Source organism: Dama dama, chromosome 10, assembly GCF_033118175.1.
Source record: "Dama dama isolate Ldn47 chromosome 10, ASM3311817v1, whole genome shotgun sequence".
In the NCBI taxonomy this organism is placed as follows: Eukaryota; Metazoa; Chordata; class Mammalia; order Artiodactyla; family Cervidae; genus Dama; species Dama dama.
In genome coordinates, this window is record NC_083690.1 from 30,111,991 (window position 1) to 30,134,238 (window position 22,248).

The window sequence follows — 22,248 nt, forward strand, 5'->3', positions numbered from 1 at the left end:
CAAAGGTCTTGCCTGTGGGGGCACAGTTTCTCCAGGCTGCAGGGGGAGGAAGAGAATTACTCTGGCTCCAGATAGCTGTCTCCCCTCATATGCCCTGGGCTCAAATATCAGAGGAGCAGCTTCTACAGGCAAGGCATTTGCCACCATTTGATGGCAAGGATTAATTTGCAATTAACCAAGGTTAATTCGGTGTCCTTGGCTGTGGAGCCCAGAATTTATAATGCTACCTCTGGTCGCCATGTATGGCATGTGGGCAAGCTCTCAAGTTCCTCTTTAATTTCACCTTCAAATTCATCCTCCATATACCTCCCCAGATTCTAAAAAGGCAGAGGTGGTCATGTTCTTCAATGCAGTTCTCCTCTTTCTTTTATCATACTTTCACCATTCCTAATCCTGCTCTTAATATTTTGGTATAGATTTATATTTATTACTTCATTAAATTTTTATTTATTAAAAAAATTTAAGATTTTTTTTGATGTGGAGAATTTTTAAAGTCTTTAATGAATTTGTCACAATATTGTTTCTTTTTATGTTTTGGGTTTTTTTGTCCATGAGGCATGTGGGATGCTAGCTCCCCTACCAGGAATAGGAACCACGACCCCTGCATTGGGAGGCAGTCTTAACCACTGGACCGCTAGGCAAGTCCCTAAACTTTTACTTTATTAAAACAAGATGGTAATTAGCCTCCAACTAATAAAAATAAATGAAAAAAAAAAGAAAGGCTAATTTTAAGAGAAAAAAATAAAATTTACTGCCTATAAAAACAAAAACAAAAAAAAACAAGATGTATACAGTCTCATCCCATTTCTGTAATTTCAATGTTTCTAAATAGCAATTGTTATGCTACTATTTCCAGATGTTTAAATTTTAGACATTTTTCAATTGATTTTCTGTTTCTGACCATGAAGATTTAATTTTCTTATACTACAATGAGATATCACACCTGGTATTACAGAGTGGCAATTATTATTTTTTTTTTTTAACAGAGTGGCAATTAATAACAACAAAAAAAGAACTAGAAATAACAAGTGTTGGTGAGGATGTGGAGAAAAGGGAACCCTTGTGCACTTTTGCTAGATATGTAAATAGGTATAGCCACTATAGAAAGCAGTGTGGAATTTCCTCAAAATATTAAAAATAGAACTACCATATGATCTAGCAATTCCATTTCTGGGTGTTTACACATTAAAAAAACCCACTAATTCAAAAAATGTATTTGCCCTCCCTACATTCACTGCAGTATTATTTACAAAAGCCACAATATGGAAACAAAGTGTCCATCGATGGATGAACGGATAAAGAAGATGTGATACATAAATATACATATTATTCAGCCATAAAAAGAACGAAATCTCGATAGCAATGATACGAATAGACTTTAAGGGCATTATGCTAAGTGAAGTGGGTCAGACACAGAAATGCTGTAAGATCTCACTTATATGCAGGCTCTTTAAAAACAAAAGAACAGATCATAGTTGCCAGAGGTGAGATGGGACGTGGGTAGTGACAGATGAAGAGAGTCAAAAGGTACAAACTCCAGTTATAACACAAGTAAGTCATGGCTAACATTGTATTAGTTTCAGGTGTATTGATGCGATATTTGTATAATTTGTGATGGGATCACCACAATAATTTATATCACCGCAAAAATTTATTTACCTAACTTTCCGTTGAACTATTTATTTCTATCTTACTTTTAACTTCCAAGATCTCTATTTTTCTCTGATTATTACTTGAACATAGCACTTGATCTTTGTTTTGTGAATAAAATAAAACATTTCATGAACTAAGACATTAATTATAGTTTTAAAGTTTGTTATTAGTCTCTCTCCTCCAAATGCCTTTTCTATCGCAGTTGTTGTCATCAGGGTCTTATATAATATTCTCCTGAAATGTCTACAGATCCTGGTTCTCCTTTCTGATTTTAGAGTAAGACAGGTCTAGGTATGTTTAATGAGCGGAACCCAGATATTTCAGGGATGGAAGGGAACTATTGGATCTACAGGCCTTTTTCTTAGGTTGGATGACTTCTTAGAGTGGCTTCTTCCAACTCTTGACTATAGGAGTGTGAACACCTGCACAGGTAATGAAGCCAAGGGTGTCCTCACGTAGTATACAGCCCTATCTTCTGTCATCAGTTCAGTTCAGTCGCTCAGTCCTGTCTGACTCTTTGCGACCCCATGGCCTGCAGCACACCAGGCCTCCCTATCCATCACCAACTCCCAGAACTTGCTCAAACTCATGTCCTTGAGTTGGTGATGCCATCCAACTACCTCATCCTCTGTCGTCCCCTTCTCCTGCCCTCACTCTTTCCCAGCATTAGGGTCTTTTCCAATGAGTCAGCTCTTCGCATCAGATAGCCAAAGTACTGGAGTTTCAGCTTCAGCATCAGTCCTTCCAATGAATATTCAGGACTGATTTCCTTTAGGATGGACTGGTTGGATCTCCTTGCAGTCCAAGGGACTCTCAAGAGTCTTCTCCAACACCACAGTTCAAAAGCATCAACTCTTCAGCACTCAGTTTTCTTTATAGTCCAACTCTCACATCCACACATGACTACTGGAAAAACAATAGCTTTGACTAGATGGACCTTTGTTGGCAAATAATGTCTCTGTTTTTTAATATGCTGTCTAAGTTGGTCATAGCTTTTCTTCCAAGGAGCAAGTGTCTTTTAATTTCAAGGCTGCAGTCACCGTCTGCAGTGATTTTGGAGCCCCCCCAAAATAAAGTCTCTCACTGTTTCTATTTTTTCCCCATCTATTTGCCATGAAGTGATGGGACTGGATGCCATGATCTTAGTTTTTTGAATGTTGAGTTTTAAGGCAACTCTGTCACTCTCCTCTTTCACTTTCAACAAGAGGCTCTTTTGTTCCTCTTTGCTTTCTGCCATAAGGGTGGTATCATCTGCGTATTTGAGATTATTGATATTTCTCCCGGCAATCTTAATTCTAGCTTGTGCTTCATCCAGTCCAGCATTTCAAATGATGTACTCTGCATATAAGTTAAATAAGCAAGGTGACAATATACAGCCTTGACATATTCCCTTCCCAATTTGGAACCAGTCTGTCGTTCCATGTCCGGTTCTAACTGTAGCTTCTTGACCTGCATCCTCTGTCATCTTATGAACTAAAGCCCAGAGTCCATCTTCTCCAGAGAATAAACCTCCCATACTCCACCAGATAGCAAAGGGCAGTCTCTGGCTGTGTAAAGCTGAGGAAAGGATGTGGGGACATAGCTATAATCCTTCTATTCAAATCTCCCTTCAGTCATCAGAAGGACCCAGAACCTCCAGTTCCCGAGTCTGGTTTCTGAGGTGTGACCAGGCTACACTCTTCTGCCCTCCCCACTACTTCCCATCATACTAGAAGGATGGGTCTCAGCCTCATTCAGTTTGCGCGGTCAGTTACCATTCATTCATCCTCTTTCCATCTTCCAAATCTTTGTGGGTGTTTCTTCCCTGCCATGACAGCCTAACCTATTTTTGTCCCTTATAGGCTGCCATTCACTCTAGTCTTTTACTATCATGTTAGTAAACTTTCTGGAGGGACCAGATCTAAGTGGTCTATTCAAGCCACCATGCTACACTAAAGAACACTACAGAGCTCTACATTCCTCCCTGGGTGAGCCAGGTTTTTATCTGCATCCCCAACACTGCTCTTGATGTTCCCCTACTTTCTTGTCTTTATTTGTCTCCTCTCTTTAATTTTCCAGTCCTTCACAGACCTTCAAGATTAAGGTCTTCTAGGTCTTCCCTGTACATACTGTGTATGTCTCTGGCCTGACATACCTACATAGATCACAGTGTGCTGGACTGATCTACTTGTACATCTGTCTCCCTCCCTACACAAGATAGTAAACAGGCAAGGACCGTCTTATCCAAAGCTCTGCCTCCAGCATGGGGAAAACCATCTGACACATAATAGGTGCTCACTGATAACTGCTCAACTGACCCATTTCCACTAAGCTCCATGTTAGAAGCATCTTCATTCTCAAAGGAGTACAAAAATACGGCTGTGTTTATTTGCCAACGTCCAAATAAGAAAGGCTAATCAGGGAGCACCAGGAAATAAAAACAGCCAGATGTTTTTCAAAGCAAAAGTCCAGGAATGCAAAATAGCTTGCAACAGGGGTGATGCATGTTTTCCTAGTGATTCGAAATGAAGATATGCTTATTAGGCAGAGAGAGAGATTTAACAGGTTTCTCAGCTAATGATGCAATTTTAAATCCATTTAAGATAATTTTCTTTATCTTGAATCTATTTTTCTCAGTAACCAGGATACTTAACTGATTTGTACAAAATCCATTTGAAAAAGAAATAATCTAGTCCAAGCAAGGGCACACTCTAAATGAAAAAAGAGAGATACCACAAATCTAACAGAAGATGAAGCATCTGTTTAAGAAGCCAAGGAAGACTACTGACTAGAAAATAGGATTATTTCCCCCAGCATCTTGATTTTCCCACCAATCTCTCTTCTCTCTTTCCCAAGGAGAAAAATCTGAGGGAACAGAACAAAGACCTCTCATAAACCAACCAAGATGCAAACAAACTGTTTCAAAGGTAAGAATCTCACACAAAAATTACATGTTGAAACAATCATAGGATGTACTTTCTTACCTACCAGCTAGGAAAAGCATTATTGAAACACTAGTTTCGGAAGGATCAGGTAAAATTCTAATAGTAGCAGAAACTGCCATAAAGTTTCTGGAGGAAAACATCTCTCTGTGTTATCTAGAGCCTCCAAAAGTATTGCCACAATGTGATCTAAGGATTATACCATTAGAAGTGTGGATTAAGAAAGCAAATGTCTGGACTTCCCTGATGGCGCAGTGGATAAGAGTCCGTCTGCCATGCAGGTAACACAGGTTCCATCCCTAATCTGGGAAAATCCCACGTGTTGCAGAGCAACTAACCCATGTGTCACAACTGCTGAAGTCCATGTGCTTAGAGCCCTTGCTCCATAACAAGAGAAGCCACCAGAATGAGAAGTCTGGGTACTGCAATGAAGAGTAGGCCCGGCTGGCTGCAACCAGAGAAAGTCCAAGAGCAGTAATGGAGACCCAGCGCAGCCAAAAACAAATAAATAAAATAAAAATTTTAAAAATGAAAATAAGTATCAAATCAACGTACATAAAGATTTGAGAGGGGAAATAGTCATCAGTGTTATTTATAATAAAGAAAATTAGAAAAAACCTAAATGTACAACAATAGAAACAATGATCATAACTAATAACACCAGAAAATACTTGTGAAATAACGTTGCATGAAAAAAGGATAAAAGAAATATAGATTCATAATTTGCATAGAAAAATAGATTCAAGGACAAGATGCTAAGATTTTACCAGTCACTGCCTCTAGGTCATGAGGTCATGGTAGATTTTTTTTATTTTTACTTAAAAATTCTTTCGATTATGTTTCTGTACTACTTGTATTAAAATTTTAAAAATTTACTTACTTTATTTTCATAATCAATAGCACTGTTTACTGATTTTGTTTGCGTGTATATGTGCTTAGTCGTGGCCGACTCTTTGTGACTCCATGGACTTTAGCCCGCCAGGCTCCTCTGTCCATAGGATTTCCAGGTAAGATACTGGACAGGGTTGCCATTTCTTTCTCCAAGGGATCTTCCCAACCCAGGGAGGTACCTATATCTCCTGAGCCGGCAGGCAGATTCATTACCACTGAGCCACCTGGGAAGCCTCATTTATTGATTACGGAGGAGACTCATGAGATAAAAGCTTCTCCACTAGTTACAAAACAGCAGGAGATAATGTCATAGACACGTGTTTACACTACAAAGCCAACTCCTCTGAGCGACCGAATCAGAACTTACTTGGTGGGACGATAATCTGGAATGGAACGATCCAGTGAAATTTTTTCACTGAGGTAGGAATTGTAGCCATACTTCTCATGGGGTCCCTTGGCTTTCTCTTCTTCAGCAGGGGAGAGGGTGGCAGGAAGGCCTCCTTTGCCCCGTCCACCATAACCTTCAATGAGCCCAAGGGATTTGGATAAACCTAGAAAAAGAGAGAGGGGGAAAAAAAGAATTAGTTGAAAACCACCATACCAGGATATGTTACTCAGGCTAAGACACAGCTTCAGTGGAAATTTTAACATTACCCGTCGCAGAAAAGATTATGCTCTCAACTTATCAATATTGGGAATATGCCCCAGGCACTTTTAAACTGAGAGGAAGGGGACTTCCCTGGTGGCCTCGGGTCAAGACTTCCCCTTCCATTGCAGGGGGCAAGGGTTTGATCCCTGGTCATGGATCTAAGATCCCATGTGCCTTGGGACAAAAAAAAAAGAACACCAAAAAATGGAACCAATACTGTAAAAATTGAATAAGGACTAGAAAAAACAATTAAAAATTAGATGAAGAGGAAGGTCAAAGCAATGACAAAGGTCCATATAGTCAAAGCTATGGTTTTTCCAGTAGTCATGTACAGATGTGAGAGCTGGACCATAAAGAAGGCTAAGCTCCAAAGCATCAACACTTCCCAAATGTGTTGGTGGAGAAGACTCTTGGAGAGCAAGGAGATCAAACCAGTCAATCCTAAAGGAAATCAAGCCTGAATATCATTGGAAGGACTGATGCTGAAGCTCCAATACTTTGGCCACCTGATGTGAAGAGCTCGCTCACTGGAAAAGACCCTGATGCTGGGAAAGACTGAAGGCAGGAGGAGAAGGGGACGACAGAGGATGAGAAGGTTGGATGGCATCACTGACTCAGTGGATGTGAATGTGAGCTAACTTCAGGAGACAGTGAAGGAGAGGGAAGCCTGGTGTGTTATAGTTCATGGGGTCGCAAAGAGTCTGACATGACTGAGCAACTGAATAACAACAACAAAACAATTATGAGGTGTGGGGTTAAGGCTGGTCACACTCAGGAAGAACCTCTCCCTCTTTTTGGGAACTAGGGTGGATCGGGTATCAGGATGGTGTTTATGAAAGGGAGAGACTGACTGCCCAAAGCAGGGCACATGTGGACCAAAAACGGGCAGAACAGGGCCTGTCATCCCTGCCCAATTTCCTGTCTTCATGAGCAATTACCACAAGGCGAGATCTTCCAGAAGATGCCCGGTAACAATGCAGAATAAGAACAGCCAGTAATAAGGAACCGCCAGACAGCAGATGTTTTTGCTTCATTTGAACAGAGAATAATATACAGATTGATTTTATCATGAGTTTAAAGTGTGTAACCGTCTGACACTGTTCTATACCTAATGGTTTTATTTAAATCTCATCTAAATGGCAAAAGGAAATACAAAAGTGTTTGAGAATAAATCACAGAGAAGAAAAGCCCATAAGGGTGATAACCGAGCCAAGTAGAGTAGGAGGCCTCTGTAACAAGCTTCACTGAGCAATTGCGGGTTCCGGGGATGGTGGCAGCTTTATACCTATTGTTCCATTTATACGATAAACAGCTTGATGGGTAATTTTTAAATCCTACAGTTTACGGGAGGTTTTATTTCTTGGCTTGAAAACTTTTGTTGTGAAGGGCTCTTATTCTCTTTCACTGTTTCAAATGTTCAAGCTACTCTGTCCACCCTCAGGTATGCTCACATGCATGCGCGCAAGCGCGCGCGCGCACGCACACACACACACACACACACACACACTTTGTCCACAAAAGACCCACTTGCTGTCACTGGTAGGAGGACCATGGACCAGGGGTGTCAACAGCAGCCTCAGCTTTCATGATGGGTAGCCCACGGAGCCGAGGACGCTGATCTCCCAGGAAAGCATTCCCAAGCAAGTTAAAGACCAGTAAGTCTGCTCTGGTCACATGATGGTTCTCTACCCCAAAATGGAGAGACTTGTAGTCTCTTTCTCACTCCTCTGAAACTAGAAATTTATTTTCTGTAATACAAAATCAAAAAGCAAAGCTTAAGCAGGCACCTCGGGGTTGATCTCAAGTGAACATCATTTTTCTAAGAATCTTTTCCACTGTCCACTGTGTTCTTCAGGAACCCTGACATCTTTTCTGCCTGTCACCATCCAAACAGAGGAACCAACAACTGAGAACTGGATTACTCCAACACTTTCTGCTTCCTGGTCTTTAACCTCTCATTCCACATCATTGTACACCAACCATTCCAATAACATCACCTTTGCTGTGCTCCAAAATCTACAAAAACTCTTCAAATGTCAAGGACAGACACCTGTGTTGGATTTTTAAATCACTCATGAAAGGATATTGCTAGTAGGAATGTAAAATGGTGCACTTACTTTGTAAAACAGTTTGGAAGTTCTTCAAAATGCTAAGTATAGTTGTACCATATGACCCAGCAATTCCATTTTTAGGTATATACCCAAGAAAAATGGAAAGAAAACACAAGAACTTGTACACAAATGTTCAGAGAAGCTTTATTCACACTAGCTAAGTGTCTGTCACCTGCCAAATGAATAAAACAAAATGTGGTATATTCAGACAATGTGATAATATTTAGCAATAAAAATGAATGAAGTACAGACGTTCCTCAGCTTACAAAAGAGTTACATCCCGATAAATCCACCATAAATTGAAGACATCGTTAAGTTGAAAATGCATTTAAAACATCTAACCTACCGAACATCATAGCTCAGACGAGCCTACCTTAAATGTGGTCAGAACCCTTACATGAGTCTTGCTGTGTTAGCCGCTTAGTCATGTCCGACTCTTCGCGACCCCGTGGACTGTACCCCACCAGGTTCCTCTGTCCATGGAATTCTCCAGGCAACAATACTGGAGTGGGCTGCCATGCCCTCCTCCATGGGATCGTCCCAACCCAGGGATCAAATCCACTTCTGTCTGCAGCCCTGGCAGACAGGTTCTTTGCCACTAAATTCACCTGGGAAGCCCTATATATGATGTATGGAATATGACATAATTTTAAAAGATGAAAAAGAGACTATACTCTGTGGGTTTTTCTTCTTGTTTTGTGCACTTTCACTCACTCATCCTGGGTTTCCCTTTCCCTTCCCAATATGTGCAGCCTTTTCTTGAAAGCCACAACCACAGTCCTCTGTGGATTTCTGGCCAGCATGGAACCCCAGGGTCAAGGAGGGAGGCTGCCCAAGTGGGACAGGATTGACCTCCAACATAACACAGTAGCTTTCATGGAAAGCATTGGATTCTTTTACTTATTTCATCTGTGAACTCCTTTTTCTCTCCTTGGCTATCCAGCATTTCTTTTGTCCAGTCTAAATAGATATCTTCCATTCCCCAGTCATTAAATGCCACCTCTAAGCTACAATGTATCTCAGCTGTGTTTGCCCAGCACCCTCCCATAGGCAGCCTTTCCAATGCAGGCAGAGAAGCCAGGGAGGGAATTTATTACAAAATTCCTTATTACTTAAGGAATTAAGACTAGGAATACAGGCTAATCCTACCACCGACACTTAGGAATGAAACCTCCCAGTGAGATTTTCTTTTTCCCTTTCTGAGGCATTATTTCTTCCATCATGAAAGGCACCCACGTAGCAGTCTCAAAAAAGATCATTCTTCAGAGTGCAATGTGACAACTACGAATTATATATTTTGTGGTCCATGTGCTCCCATTTTCCCCCCAATTGAATCTGCCAGAAAGGTTCAACAAAGCGGCAAAAATGTTCACTGGCATTTTAATGTGCTTATTTAGCAGGCCCCGGAAACAGTTGGCAACAACAAATACAAGTTCAAGTTCATCAACAAGACTCAGGTTGGTCTTTACTTAGCTGGGAAGAGATGCCACCAGGGCAAGTTGGGATGACTCCATGCACCTAGGGAACTTTCTTTTCTGAAAGTGCCTTGTACTTTTTGGCCAGAAGCAACTGTAGCCACACCAGATGGATGTGAACTTGTAGGCATGGAAGCCGCAACTGACAAAAAGAAGAAAGAGGGCAATGAGGGAAGAGAATGGGGTGGCTGCTTGGGACCATATTGGAGAGGACTTGGCATTGCCTTCTTGTCCCTCAGGCGCTGCTTCCTGAGTTACTGTAGCCGAAGACTGCAAAGCCAAGGGACAGTATTGGCAAGAAGTTGAAGGTGAGGAAGAAAAAAGAAAAAACTGAGGTCTGCCATCCCCTAGCACCTTTACTGAATATTCTTCGTGTTTCTCTCCACCCTTTTCCTCTGCTTCACGCCCCAGGAGATAACACCTATATAGACAGTATCAAGGGTTCCCTTAGACTTCTGGCTTTGGGTTGGGCTTAACCACCAGAAGGTACCTTGAGAAGACTGATGGTTGAGAAGAGAGAGAGGTTGGGGTGTTTGTCCCCCAGCTCTCTCCTGACCAGGTGTGGTTTGGTGGAGACTGCATTCTTCTGTGGCACAGTCATGTTCAGACAGGCATCTCCGATGCCTAGGGTTAGCCTAGGGTTAGAGCCAGTCCCGTGTTCTATTAACCATGCTCTCCTCCGGACCCTTCAGGCGCTGGCATGACAACTGCTTCCTCTTCTGTTGCTAGCCCTGGAGTCATACACCATGCCTGGCCAGGCCGTGCTGATTTCCCTTACCTCTTCCCAAACCTTTGTAAATGTTTTGCTAAAATCTCTTCAGTCAGCCCTTCTGGGTGTGCCACTTGTTTCCGGCTGGGATCTTGACAGATATAGCATCTTACTCATACCCACAGGAAGATTTCTCCCATGATACCACAACTAGATAGTCTCTTTAAGGGCAGGCATGTGGTCACTCCAGTGCCTGACCTGTAGAAAGTTCTTAAGAGGGACTTTCCTGGTGATCCAGTGGCTAAGATTCTGTGCGTCCAATACAGGCGGGCTGGACTCAATTCCTGGTTAGGGAACTAGATCCCACATGCTGCAACTAATAGTTTGAATGCAACAACTAAAGATCTTGTATGCAACAACTAAGAACAACAACAACAACAAAAAGTCCAAAAAAAAAAAAAAAAAACTCCAAATGGTTGAGCATATCGATGAGTAGAAATGAGATCTGGAAACTGAAATTGGAGCCATCTATTAAAAGTGATGTCAAGAAAGAAAATTAAATACACATGGGGGAAAAAAAAAAGACATCTACTAGGAGAAGAGCAGAGGGATTAAGACTACATATGATAGTACATTTATATTCATAAAGAAAAAGAGAGTTCACACTGATGAATGTCACAGGGAAATCAAGCCTGAAAAAGGCCATTTGGTTTGGCAGAGAAAAGGGCCCTAGTGACCTTGGAGATGGCCATGCCAGTGACAAAAGAACTTCCAGGGCAGTATTTTGTTTTCTGGCTCTAATCAACCAGAATCTAAAATGTAAAAAATTCTATTTGTAAAAGCAACAAATATTACAATGCACTTAGAACTTTAAACAATAGGAGGAAAATTATGAAATTTTATTAAATGGATGAAATAAAACACACATAAACAGCAGAGAGAGAGAGATATGTATTTTTACTTAGAAGATGGAATGTTACAAAGATACCATTACTTCTTTTTAATGTATGGATATAATGTAATTCCAAATAGAATCTTTTTCTGAAACAGAACAAAAGGTTCTAAAATTAATCCAGAAGAACACAGAGGTGATAACACTTGGACATTTTGTTTAAAAAGAAAAATGAAAGGGGGTGCCCTATCCAATATTAAGTTAAGAAATAATGCAATAATAATTCAAGTGATGTGGTGACTAGGAGGAAATTTTACATAGATGCAGAGAGGAAAGGCTCTAAACTGTATATATATATCTCTCTCAAATAGCCATCCAATTTTCCAAACATTAATAAAAATAACCTCCACTTCTGGAATTTTAGAAATTCCTTTCTAGTGCAGTCAACACCAAATTTCTGTAGGATACCTCGTGTGGATGAGGAAGTGGCTTCATCCATCTCACATGGAGCCCAGAAATCCCGAGGTGCCCTGGCTTAATAACTTGATAACCCTCCAGCAAGAGTAAATCACTCTGCTCACTTCTATCTTCTGTTGGCCCAAGCTACAAAAGCTCCATAGTGGCAGCAAAAAGTAAAGAACCCAGGTTGTAAATCCACTCCCAGCTGCCTCCCCACCTCCCTCCATATAACTAAGGCCATCATTTTCTCCAGGGTTACAGTTTAAACTGATGAGTTTACAGATAACCAGCATTATTCTTTCAGAAATCAGGACTCACAACAGACACACAAACTCCAGGACAGAGATGAAAACACAATGCAATTTGGTGCCTTGTCAACTCATAAAGCTCCTCTTCATCTTGGCAGCCACAGCCTAGTGTCAGGGAAACCACACACAGACACACAGACACACACACACAGACACACACACAACCAAAGAGCCTAGCATGTTGCGTGGCCTTCTTCCAGTGGGCAAGCATGTGTTGGGGGGTCTTGACAGAGGCCCTAATGCCTCCTAAAGGTCACAGAGTCCCAGGGAGATTCCACATGACACTAAAGTATTTGAAAAACTGATAAAACATACAGACAATCAGGAAGTTGCAGCCATAAGCCATAAGTAGTGAGCAATAATTCCAGATTTATTCTTGGGATTCCATGTACTTTTGGGAGAGTAAGGGGACCACTTGTGGCTTGAGGAAGCCAATGTGACTACAGAGACAGATGGGATACTTGATAAGTGTGTGCAGAGGAACCAGGAAACCTGTAGGTTACAGGTTTTTTACAGCTGATTAAATTATTAAATTTATTATTTAATTATTGAAAAGCTCTAATAACTAAGATAATGTGTACATATGTGTGCGTGCATGTGCATGTGTGTGTAATGAAATATTACTTGGTCACAAAAAGAAATAATGCCATTTGCAGTGACATGAATTAACTCAGATATTATACTCAGTGAAGTTAAATGGAGAGAGACAAATACATGATATCACTCATATGTGGAGTCTGAAAAGCTGGTACAGTGAATTTATTTACAAAACAGAAATAGAGTCCTAGATGTAGAAAATAAACTTATGGTTACCAAGCAGGAAGATGGGGGAGGGATAAATTGGGAGATTGGGACTGACATGTTGTGGAAGTCGCTCGGTCATGTCCAACTTTTTGTGACCCCATGGACTATACAGTTCATGGAATTCTCCACTCCAGAATACTGGAGTGGGTAACTTCTCCAGGGGATCTGCTCAACCCAGGGATCAAAGCCAGGTCTCCCTCATTGCAGGCAAATTCTTCACCAACTGAGTCACCATACATACCACCATGTATAAAACAGGTAACTAATAAGGACCTACTGTATTGCACCTGGAACTCTACTCAATACGTGTAATTACCTAAATGGAAAAGGAATCTAAGAAACAGCGGATATAGGTACATTATAACTGATTCACTTTACTGTATACCTACAACTAATTACATCATTGTAAATCAAATACATTCCAATAAAAATTAATTTTTAAAAGGACAGTGAGATAATGAAACAAGAAATGACAGGAAGATCAATGGAACAGAAAAGCTTGCCTAGAAACACTGCCAAAAGAGATTGGAAGCACCATTTTTGGATACAACTGTTAGTTTTACAGACAAATTTTCATTAGACACAAAGCATTATACTAAGCACTTTAATTATTTTATATATATATATATATAATATATATATACACTATTAGTGTTATACATGCTAACTATATAAATGTCTGCTATATCTATCTATCTAACTAGAATACTTCAAATTCATTTCTCAAATTACCCCTGGTGCTAGTTCTCACCTATCTTTATTTTTTGTTTGTCTCTGGGAGTTCTTTCTTTAAGATCTTTTTGATGTAGATCATTTTCAAAGTTTTTATTGAATTTGCCACAACACTGCCTCTGTTTTCTGCCTTGGTATTTTGGCTACGAGGCATGTGGGTCCCAGCTCCCAACCAGGGATCGAACTCGCGGCTCGACACTGGAAGGAGAAATCTAACCACTGAACCACCAGGGAAGTCCCTCCCTTACCTTTGGTCTCTATTCCTTCCCTCCATCCCTTCTGTCACCAGATTCAAAGACATGTCATCTCTTCCTAGAGTTACTGCAGTCAACACATAACCCTGTGTCTTGCAAAGTGAGCTTTCTAACATACACAACGGACCACTGCTTGCTTAAAATTCATTAGTACATTCCTGCTGCCTATGGGGGAAAAATTCCAAAAATTCTCATGTAATATACAAAGTCACGCACTAGCTGATTCCCTGCCCAGCCTCATATTCCACTTCCTTCTCTGCTGCATCCTTTTAGCTGCCCTACCCTCTTCTGAAGCTTCTACACAGCCACTGCCCCTCAGAGCCTCTGGCAGTCACTCTTGTTATTCTGTACAACCCTGAAAACACTTGCAGAGAACTGCCCAGCCCAGAAAATCAGATGCTGCTCCTTGGTAAGAAGTCTCAACCACATCCTTGCTCCTGTTCTATCACAGGTGTCCTCAACTGTTCACTTACAAGGACACAGGCTTCCTGTGAGCAGGAAGACAGCTCTGCCTCTTACAGACAGCCTGGCACACACATGCACCTCATGTATGCTGTACACAGGAATGAATGGACAGAAGCAAAAAGCAAGTGAATAAATGAGCAAGTGCAGGATAAGCCGGGCTGGCCAAATATATTACCAGGTTCTAGTGTTGATACAGAAATCTCCTGGAGACATGTCAGAAATGGGTAAACACTGCTTCATGGACTCATATCAAATCATTATTGATTCCCCAGTTCATATACTAGCATGATGATCTTTACATCTGTTGACATCTGCATTATTATGCTGATTTTGACATTTTCTGTCCTGTATGCTCAGTGCTTCCCAGACATGATGTCCAAAGGTTATGTTAGTCTTAATATCTTCAGTGAAGGCTTAGGAGTTCAGTTACATCAGTTGCTTCCTGATGGAAGAGAACTGAATAAATCATTCTCTAAGACAAATACAGTAGGTCCCCTACACACAAACCAGTTCTGTTCTGAGAGCGCGTTTTGTCAGTCCAGCGAAGTGAGCCCAGGTATTCCCAACTAACACAATCAGTTGTATAGTACTGTACTGTAATAGGTTTATAATACTTTTCACACAAGTAGTACATTAAAAAGCAACCACAAAAAATAAAGGATATATTTTAAATCTTATAGTGCAGTACCTTGAGAAGTATGGTAGTACAGCAGCTGGTATATAGGGGCTGGCATTGAGTGAAAAGGCGTGAAGAGTTACTGACTGGTGGAGGAAGGGGGGTGAGGCATGGGAGAGCTGAAGGATTGTCAGTAATAGGCGATGGAAGGCAAGTTGCAGTTTCACTCACACCTGACATTGATGGAATGCACAGTCGCATCTCTGAAGAAGTTCACAACTTGAAGGTTTGTATGTAGGAGACTTACGGTAATGAAAAGATGGCCTACATCATTTGTCATCAGGGAAATGCAAATCAAAACCACAATGAGAGGTCACCTCACACCTGTTAAAATGGCTGTCACCAAAAAGACTAGAAATAACATCTGCTGGCAATGGTGTAGAAAAAAGGAACTCATGTTCACTGCTGGTGGGAACGTAAATTGGTACAGCCACTACAGAAAACAGTAAAGAGATACCACAAAAAAATTAAAAATAGAGCTACCATGTGATTTGGCAATTCCACATCTGGGTATCTATCTGAAGAAAATGAAAACAATACCTTGAAAAGCTAACTTCACTATCATGTTCATTGCAGCATTATTTCCAATAGCCAAGATATGGAAACAGCCTAAGTGTCCATCAATGGAAGAATGGATAAAGAAGCTGTGGTATGTATACAATATATACACATAATGGGGTATTAGTCAACCATAAAAAAAAGAATGAAATCTTGCAATTTACAACAACATGAAGGCACCTTGAGGGCATTATGCTAAACGAAATAAATCAGACAGAGAAAGACAAATACCATATGATCTCTATCATACATGAAATCTACAGATGGGAACCAAGTGTATTCAGGGTAGTATGGCCGTAGACTGAAATCTACAAATACACACATACTTATCAAGCTCACTGATGCAGAGAACTGGTGGTTGTCAGAGGCAGAAGGTAGGGGGTAGAAGAAATAGGTGAATTGTTTTTGTTTTGTTTATTTTCTGGTTTAAATCAATTGAATTTGTAAGAAATGTGTAGCTTGGCTTCTTCTATTCAGTGGTCCTACTTCTCTCTTCTATACCTATCATGCAATAATTACACTTCCATGTAATTTTCAAATAGTTCAAGACACTATCATGATCTGTCTTCATTTTTGTCCAGACTAAACATATACATTCCTTCAACCACCTTTATACAACCATGTTTTCAAAACTTCCCTGATACTTAGTCTCCTTGGGCTACTATAACAAAATACTAAAGACTAAGTGGCTTAAATTAGGGGTCCTAAACCTCTGTGATCTAATGCCTGATGATCTGAGGTGGAGCTGATGTAATAATAATAGAAATAGAGTGCATGATAAATATAATGCACTTGAATCATCCTGAAATCATCCCCCCAAAACTAGGTCCATGGAAAAAATGTCTTCCATGAAGCTGGTCCCTGGTGCCAAAAAGACTGAGGACCACCAGTTTAAATAATAGACATTTATCAGAATTCCAGAGGTTTGGAAGTTCAACATCAAGGTGCCAGCATGTTGGGTCCTTGGTGAGGGCCGGCAGACAGCTACTTTCTTGTTGCGTCCTCATATGACAGAGAAGGAGCAAACCGTGTGTCTTTTCCTCTTCTTATAAGGGTATTACTTCCATCAGGGGACCCAACCCATGATCTCATCTTATTCATTGTCACTGTGCAGTTTCTAAGTCGTGTCTGACTCTTTGCAACCCCATGGACTGCAGCACGCCAGGCTTCCTGGTCTCCACTATCTCCTATAGTTTTCTCAAGTTCATGTCCACTGAGTTGGTGATGCTATCTAACCATGATCTCATCTAACCCTATTTAATTCCAAAAGTCTCCACCTCCTAACATCATCACATTGCAGGGTTAGGGTCACAACATATGAACCGGAGGGGTGGGGGGAAACACACACCTTCATTCCATAACAGATGGCCATCCACTGCTGGATTCTGTCCCAGAAGACAAAGCGATGACTAATAAGTCTCTCGACATGTGCTCCCCACCCCCGGAGCCAGAATCCTGGAAGTACATTTCTGCCCATTATCCAAACTGCTCATGCAGCCCTTATAGTTCCAAGAGACATGAATCACTGTTATTTGCTTGAAGTCCTTTTGGAACAAACTGTCTATAAATTTTCAAACTGCAATTTTATTCAAAATGACATGTCTTACACGTATTATGAACTTTAGACTTCCTGGAATCTTTCTACAAAGATCATTTAATTTGAGCCTAAGAATAGCCCCATCCACAGCCAGCATACAGGAGAAGGGAGGCCCAATGAGGATGAAGAATATTCTTCAGGTCACTGAAAGTAGCTAGGGGTGGATACAGATCCCGGGTCTCTGTATACCAGGCTGCCAAGCATGCCTTAATGAAATGCACTCTCAGATTTCATGCCACTGTGATGAAAAGGATCAAAAAGTCCTGAATCCCACTCTCGATGCCAAGCAAACATTGGCATAAACAAGCCCCTGTGTGTGGAGGTGATAAATAAATGTCTTTGGCCTGGCCCAGGCTCTGGCTGATGCATCTGCCTGAGTGTGGAAGTGAAAAGAGTATTGCTAACAAAATAAAGAAAAGTTTGGCAATTGTCAGGACTGCTCAGAGCAGATGGATGAAAGACCCTGGCTGCGCAGGTTAACTGTGTCACTTAGCCGCACATCGCTTACAAAACTACACAAAAGGAAAATAAAGCTGACCCAGGGCTGCATAGGAAACATGCTGAATTGAAGAAAGCCCTCTGCCACAACCTAAGAAATCTGCTGGCGTCAAACACACACAAGACTCTGCAGACCAGGCCACCTGCCACATTCGCTCAGCACCTGTCGGGTTTGATGGCTTTCAGAGGAAATTCTTCTCCTCCCTTCTCATGCCCCGAGCCCACCTAGGATTTTATTCCTCGTGAGAGGGTTAAAGAGGAGAGAGAGAGGGCAGTGAACATTAGCAACACTAACCTTCACCAAATTCTGCAAAAAGCATACAATTTTAAAATATCATATGTGTAGATCCACATGACACCATGTTCATATCATAGAAAGTAAGGTATGAATTCAGGAAACGATAAGGAAGAGTAAGACAAACAAGAATGAACCACCCTAAGAAAATGTCGCTACTTCCTTCACCCACCAAAATTATCAGTATCACCATCCTTCAACATACACAAACACACACACACCCCACCATCACCATCATCATGATCATCACCACCACCACCACCATCATTCCTCATAAACCATCAGAACTATAAAATAAGATACCTATTCTCAACTTTAAAATAAGATACCTATGCTACTCAGAAGCACCACAAGTTTAAAACACATACATCCAGTTTCTCACAAAAAGACCCTATGACAAGATTCCATTTACTTCTAAGGGGAATTTTTTTCTCTCTTAGCACATCCCCAAGGTTGGTACCTTGAACTTTTGTTCAACAAATATATAGACTCTCTGTCCTCCACACCCCTGGGAGGGGTACCCATCCCACCTCATTAACATTAAGCCTGACCATCTGGCTGGGCAGAGCGTACTTCCCCACCCTTAACTCTGAGCTTGATCATAAGACTTGCTTAGGCCAAAAAGGCACCAGTGGCTATGACATCAGTAGAGGCTTGAAATGTGCTTGTGCTGTTGGGCTTGGTCTCCTCAACTTGGTATCATCCTGATAACATGCTTTGGGTGGCCCACTGGTCCAAGGAAGAGAAGAGACACATGGGGTAGCTGGACCCAGGGTGTAGCTTAGAACCAAGCCCAGCCAAACTCAGCACAGATCAGCCAAAGCTCAATTCATCTGAAGACACATGAGAGAAAGAAAGGGCTTCAAGAATAGCTCCCTTTCACATTTCTGGCCTGATTAACAGAGACTGTTAGGTGTTGGTGCCACTGACTAAGATGGAGAAGCAGGGAGAAAAAGATTTGGTTATGAAGTGGTGTGACCCAGAATCAAGAGTCTGGGTGGGAGATAGTCAATCTGTGATGCCTATGAGACATCCAAACGGAAACATCAAGCATCTGATATGATGAGGTCAGGTTTGAAGACATAAAATTGGGATTCACCAGTATCTAAAGGGAATTTAAAGACACAGTCCTTGAGGAGTCACCAAGGCAACACAGAAACACAGAAAAAGAGAGAAAAGGAAGCCTGAATCCTGAGGACCAGAAGGAGAAGGGCCAAGAAAGGAAAACCAAGAGGAATGTAGACAGAACACCTAGAAATGATGGGGTCCGAGAAGCAACCCTTGGATTGGATAATACCGAAGAATCAGTGAATTTTGCAGAACCAGTTTCAGAGAACCAAAGCCCAAAGTAGGTTCAAGAGAGAACAAGAGGTGAAGAAATGAAAGCAGGAGGTCCAAGCAGACTTGGAGGTCCAGACTCTTCCAAGGAGTTTGCTATCAAAGAGAGCAAAGAAATGTGCTGCTTCTATTCTAGGGATCATGACAGAAAAACAATGACCCTGACAGAGAGAAAAAATAAAGGTCAGCACAAGTGGGATGTGGATCTGTAGATCCTAGGGCCATCTCCGCCCCAGTCACTGACAGCCTGAGACAAATCGCCGCCGCAAAGCACATGCATGTGAAACAGGGACGTGACTAAAGAATGTCTGGACCCCTCGGAGCTCTCAGATTTCAAGCTCCTCTCTCTGCAGCTCCAGTGTGAAAACATACTTAACAGAATGAGGATGCAGAAAGAAAGCACACCCGTCAGTAAATGAGAACCGTGGAGTATCCGGAAATCAACAGATTTTCTTACAGCGGTTGTGTGGCTCCTGGTGGAAAATTGTGACGTCTCTGATTCAAACCCCAGAAACGAAAAGAAGGGAAGTAAGAGGGAAAATTCGTCACGATCTTGGTGGGCCTAGGTATAGTAATAGAAACACTAGCTTAGAACACATCCACTAGAAATGCACAGGGTAAAATCCAGCTTCTTGGAGAACTGATGAATTCAGCAGATACAAAATAGCTCCCCCACCAATAAATATGAACTGACCAAATACGCAAACACCTAAACTCTCCGGATCACACAGGGCCACTCTGGTCCTTTCTTAATGCAATATACATCCTCCACATTGATGCCAGAATGAAGTCCAGCCTCATTCTAAAAACCTCCAGAGGTACAAACTCATTGGTAAGCCCTCCAAAAGCCTCCTCCATGGGGCTCATTTTCATGTCCTCTAAATAGTCAACATCAGCCTCATGGTGATATATTCCACATTATAGTCTTAATTCTGCCCCTGAACACAATTCCCCAGCGCTCCAGAGCTGTCAATGCCACCACGATCCCTCGAGCTCAAGACATTCTCTGACCAGGATGGATTTCTCCATCTTCACTGTTCTCCAATTCACCTCTCCTGCTCCTCCCTGGTTCCATATGACTATGCTCTCTTCCCTTGCTAGAACTCTCAGGTGAGAAGAACAGGCTCAGTAGATGTGAGTATTCCATAGGGAAACAGACACCTGTCTCTCGTGGTGGGTAGGAGACCTGCCCAGCTCAGCTTGGAGGCTGCAGGTTTGTGCAGGTGAAGCAGCAGCATGGTTTGCAGGTTTCACTAAAGAAGATGAAAGGGGCAAGAAGAGCTCAAAAGAAAACACATACACTTCCAAGTCCCAGCTAGTCTCCACCTCTTAGAAAAGAACATTTAGAGCCAGAGTTTGAGGAAAACAGTCTATGAAAAATACTCTGAAAGTATTGCTCTTGGCTTGGGAAGACCTAGAAGTCTTGGAGGGATTAATGACCTACAGAACATGTCTATTCCGATAGGCCCCAACTCTGAAATGCCAGTGTTCATTTCCAAAGGGCTGCCATGATGGAGACAGAAGACGTGTTTCCACTGCTCTTCTTTCTGGCATCTAGGCCACTCTCCCCAGCAAACCAAGGACTTGTTAACCCCAAGCCAGCACCAGAACTTTCGGGAGATGTGAGGCAAGACCTGCTCAGGCGTGGGTGGCATCACCAGCCTTTCCTCCCTGCTGAGGAGGTAGCCAGGTAAGATGGTGCTCATTAGCCTTGGGCTGGAAGAGCTCTTTCACTTGGGATATATTTCTTTATATTCTTCCATTTGGCAAAAATAACAATAACAGAGCCAAAAGTCAAGAATGTGGAGAATGATAACTGAGAAATGACAAAACGAAATCATGGATCAATACTATTTGGGTTTCTAATCTAAGGCAGGTGTGGGTGGGTGTGACCTGAGACAGCAGATACTTTGTACGCGTGGTTAGCCTTGAGAATGGCCAGCTGCTCCCAACTAGTGGAGCTCCAGGAACCACAGTCAGGGACCAGTCCAGCCCATTCTGTCCTCCCTCTGGTTCTGATCCACAGCGTCCTCCTGGGCCCCAGATATCCTGTGAGGCTCTCCACTTTCCTTGGTTTCTGCCCTGGTTCCAGCCGCAGACACAGCAGAAAGGCTAGTTACTCGGCAGAGATCCTATCGCTGAGCTGGACGCAGTGCCTCTGACCAAGGCTGGTTTACTGTGTTACTTGATACGGGGCTGGTTTCAAGTAACCCCCACCAAGTCCTGGGGCAGGAATTTGGGGTGTGGTCCTAGGGGAGATCCCACATGTGGTCATATAACAATAACTTCAGTTATCTCTCTTTTTCTGCCTTTTCTTTTCTGGCCATGGCATGGCATGTGGGATTTCAGTTTCTGGATGGAACCCATGCCCCCTACATTGGAAGTGTGGAGTCTTAACCACTGGACGACCAGCGAAGTCTGTCTCTCCCTCTCTTAAGCATTCAGAGCCTCCATTTCTTATCCTGTAAAGAAGGAATAAAGACTATAAACTCATTTGACAGACACACCAAGAGGACAGTATCGGTTGGCAGACAGCAGGGGCTCAAACAGTAAAGGGCGTTCTTGTATATCACTGGTTGGAAAGTACCATCATGTGGCTATTTTTGAAAATACTTTAACAGTTCCTCACAGGTTAACACAGAGTTACCATATGACCCAGCCACCCCACTCCTAAATGTACACTCCAGAGAAATAAAAACATTTCTCCCACGAGCACTTGCACACAAATGTTCACAGCAGCATTATTTACAACAGACCCAAAGTGGAAACAGCTCACATATCCATCAACAACTGAATAAAGAAAATGTGGTGCATCCATAAAATGGAATGTCTTTTAGCCATTAAAAAGAATGACCATGTAAATCCATGGCTGATTCATATCAATGTATGACAAAACCCACTGGAAAAAAAAAAAAATTAAAAAAAAAAAAAAAAAAAAAAGAATGACCAATGCACAATGTATA

At 41.8% G+C, this 22,248-nt stretch overlaps 1 protein-coding gene across 1 annotated transcript in view; it reads right to left on the bottom strand.

The window, feature by feature from the left end:
- The window catches only part of GALNT17 (polypeptide N-acetylgalactosaminyltransferase 17), a 413,795-nt gene that overhangs the window by 244,365 nt on the left and 147,182 nt on the right, over positions 1-22,248 (bottom strand). Inside the window, exon 2 of the mRNA XM_061154024.1 lies at positions 5,833-6,016. Coding sequence (XP_061010007.1) covers positions 5,833-6,016 — 184 coding nt within the window. The remainder of the gene's footprint in view (positions 1-5,832; positions 6,017-22,248) is intronic.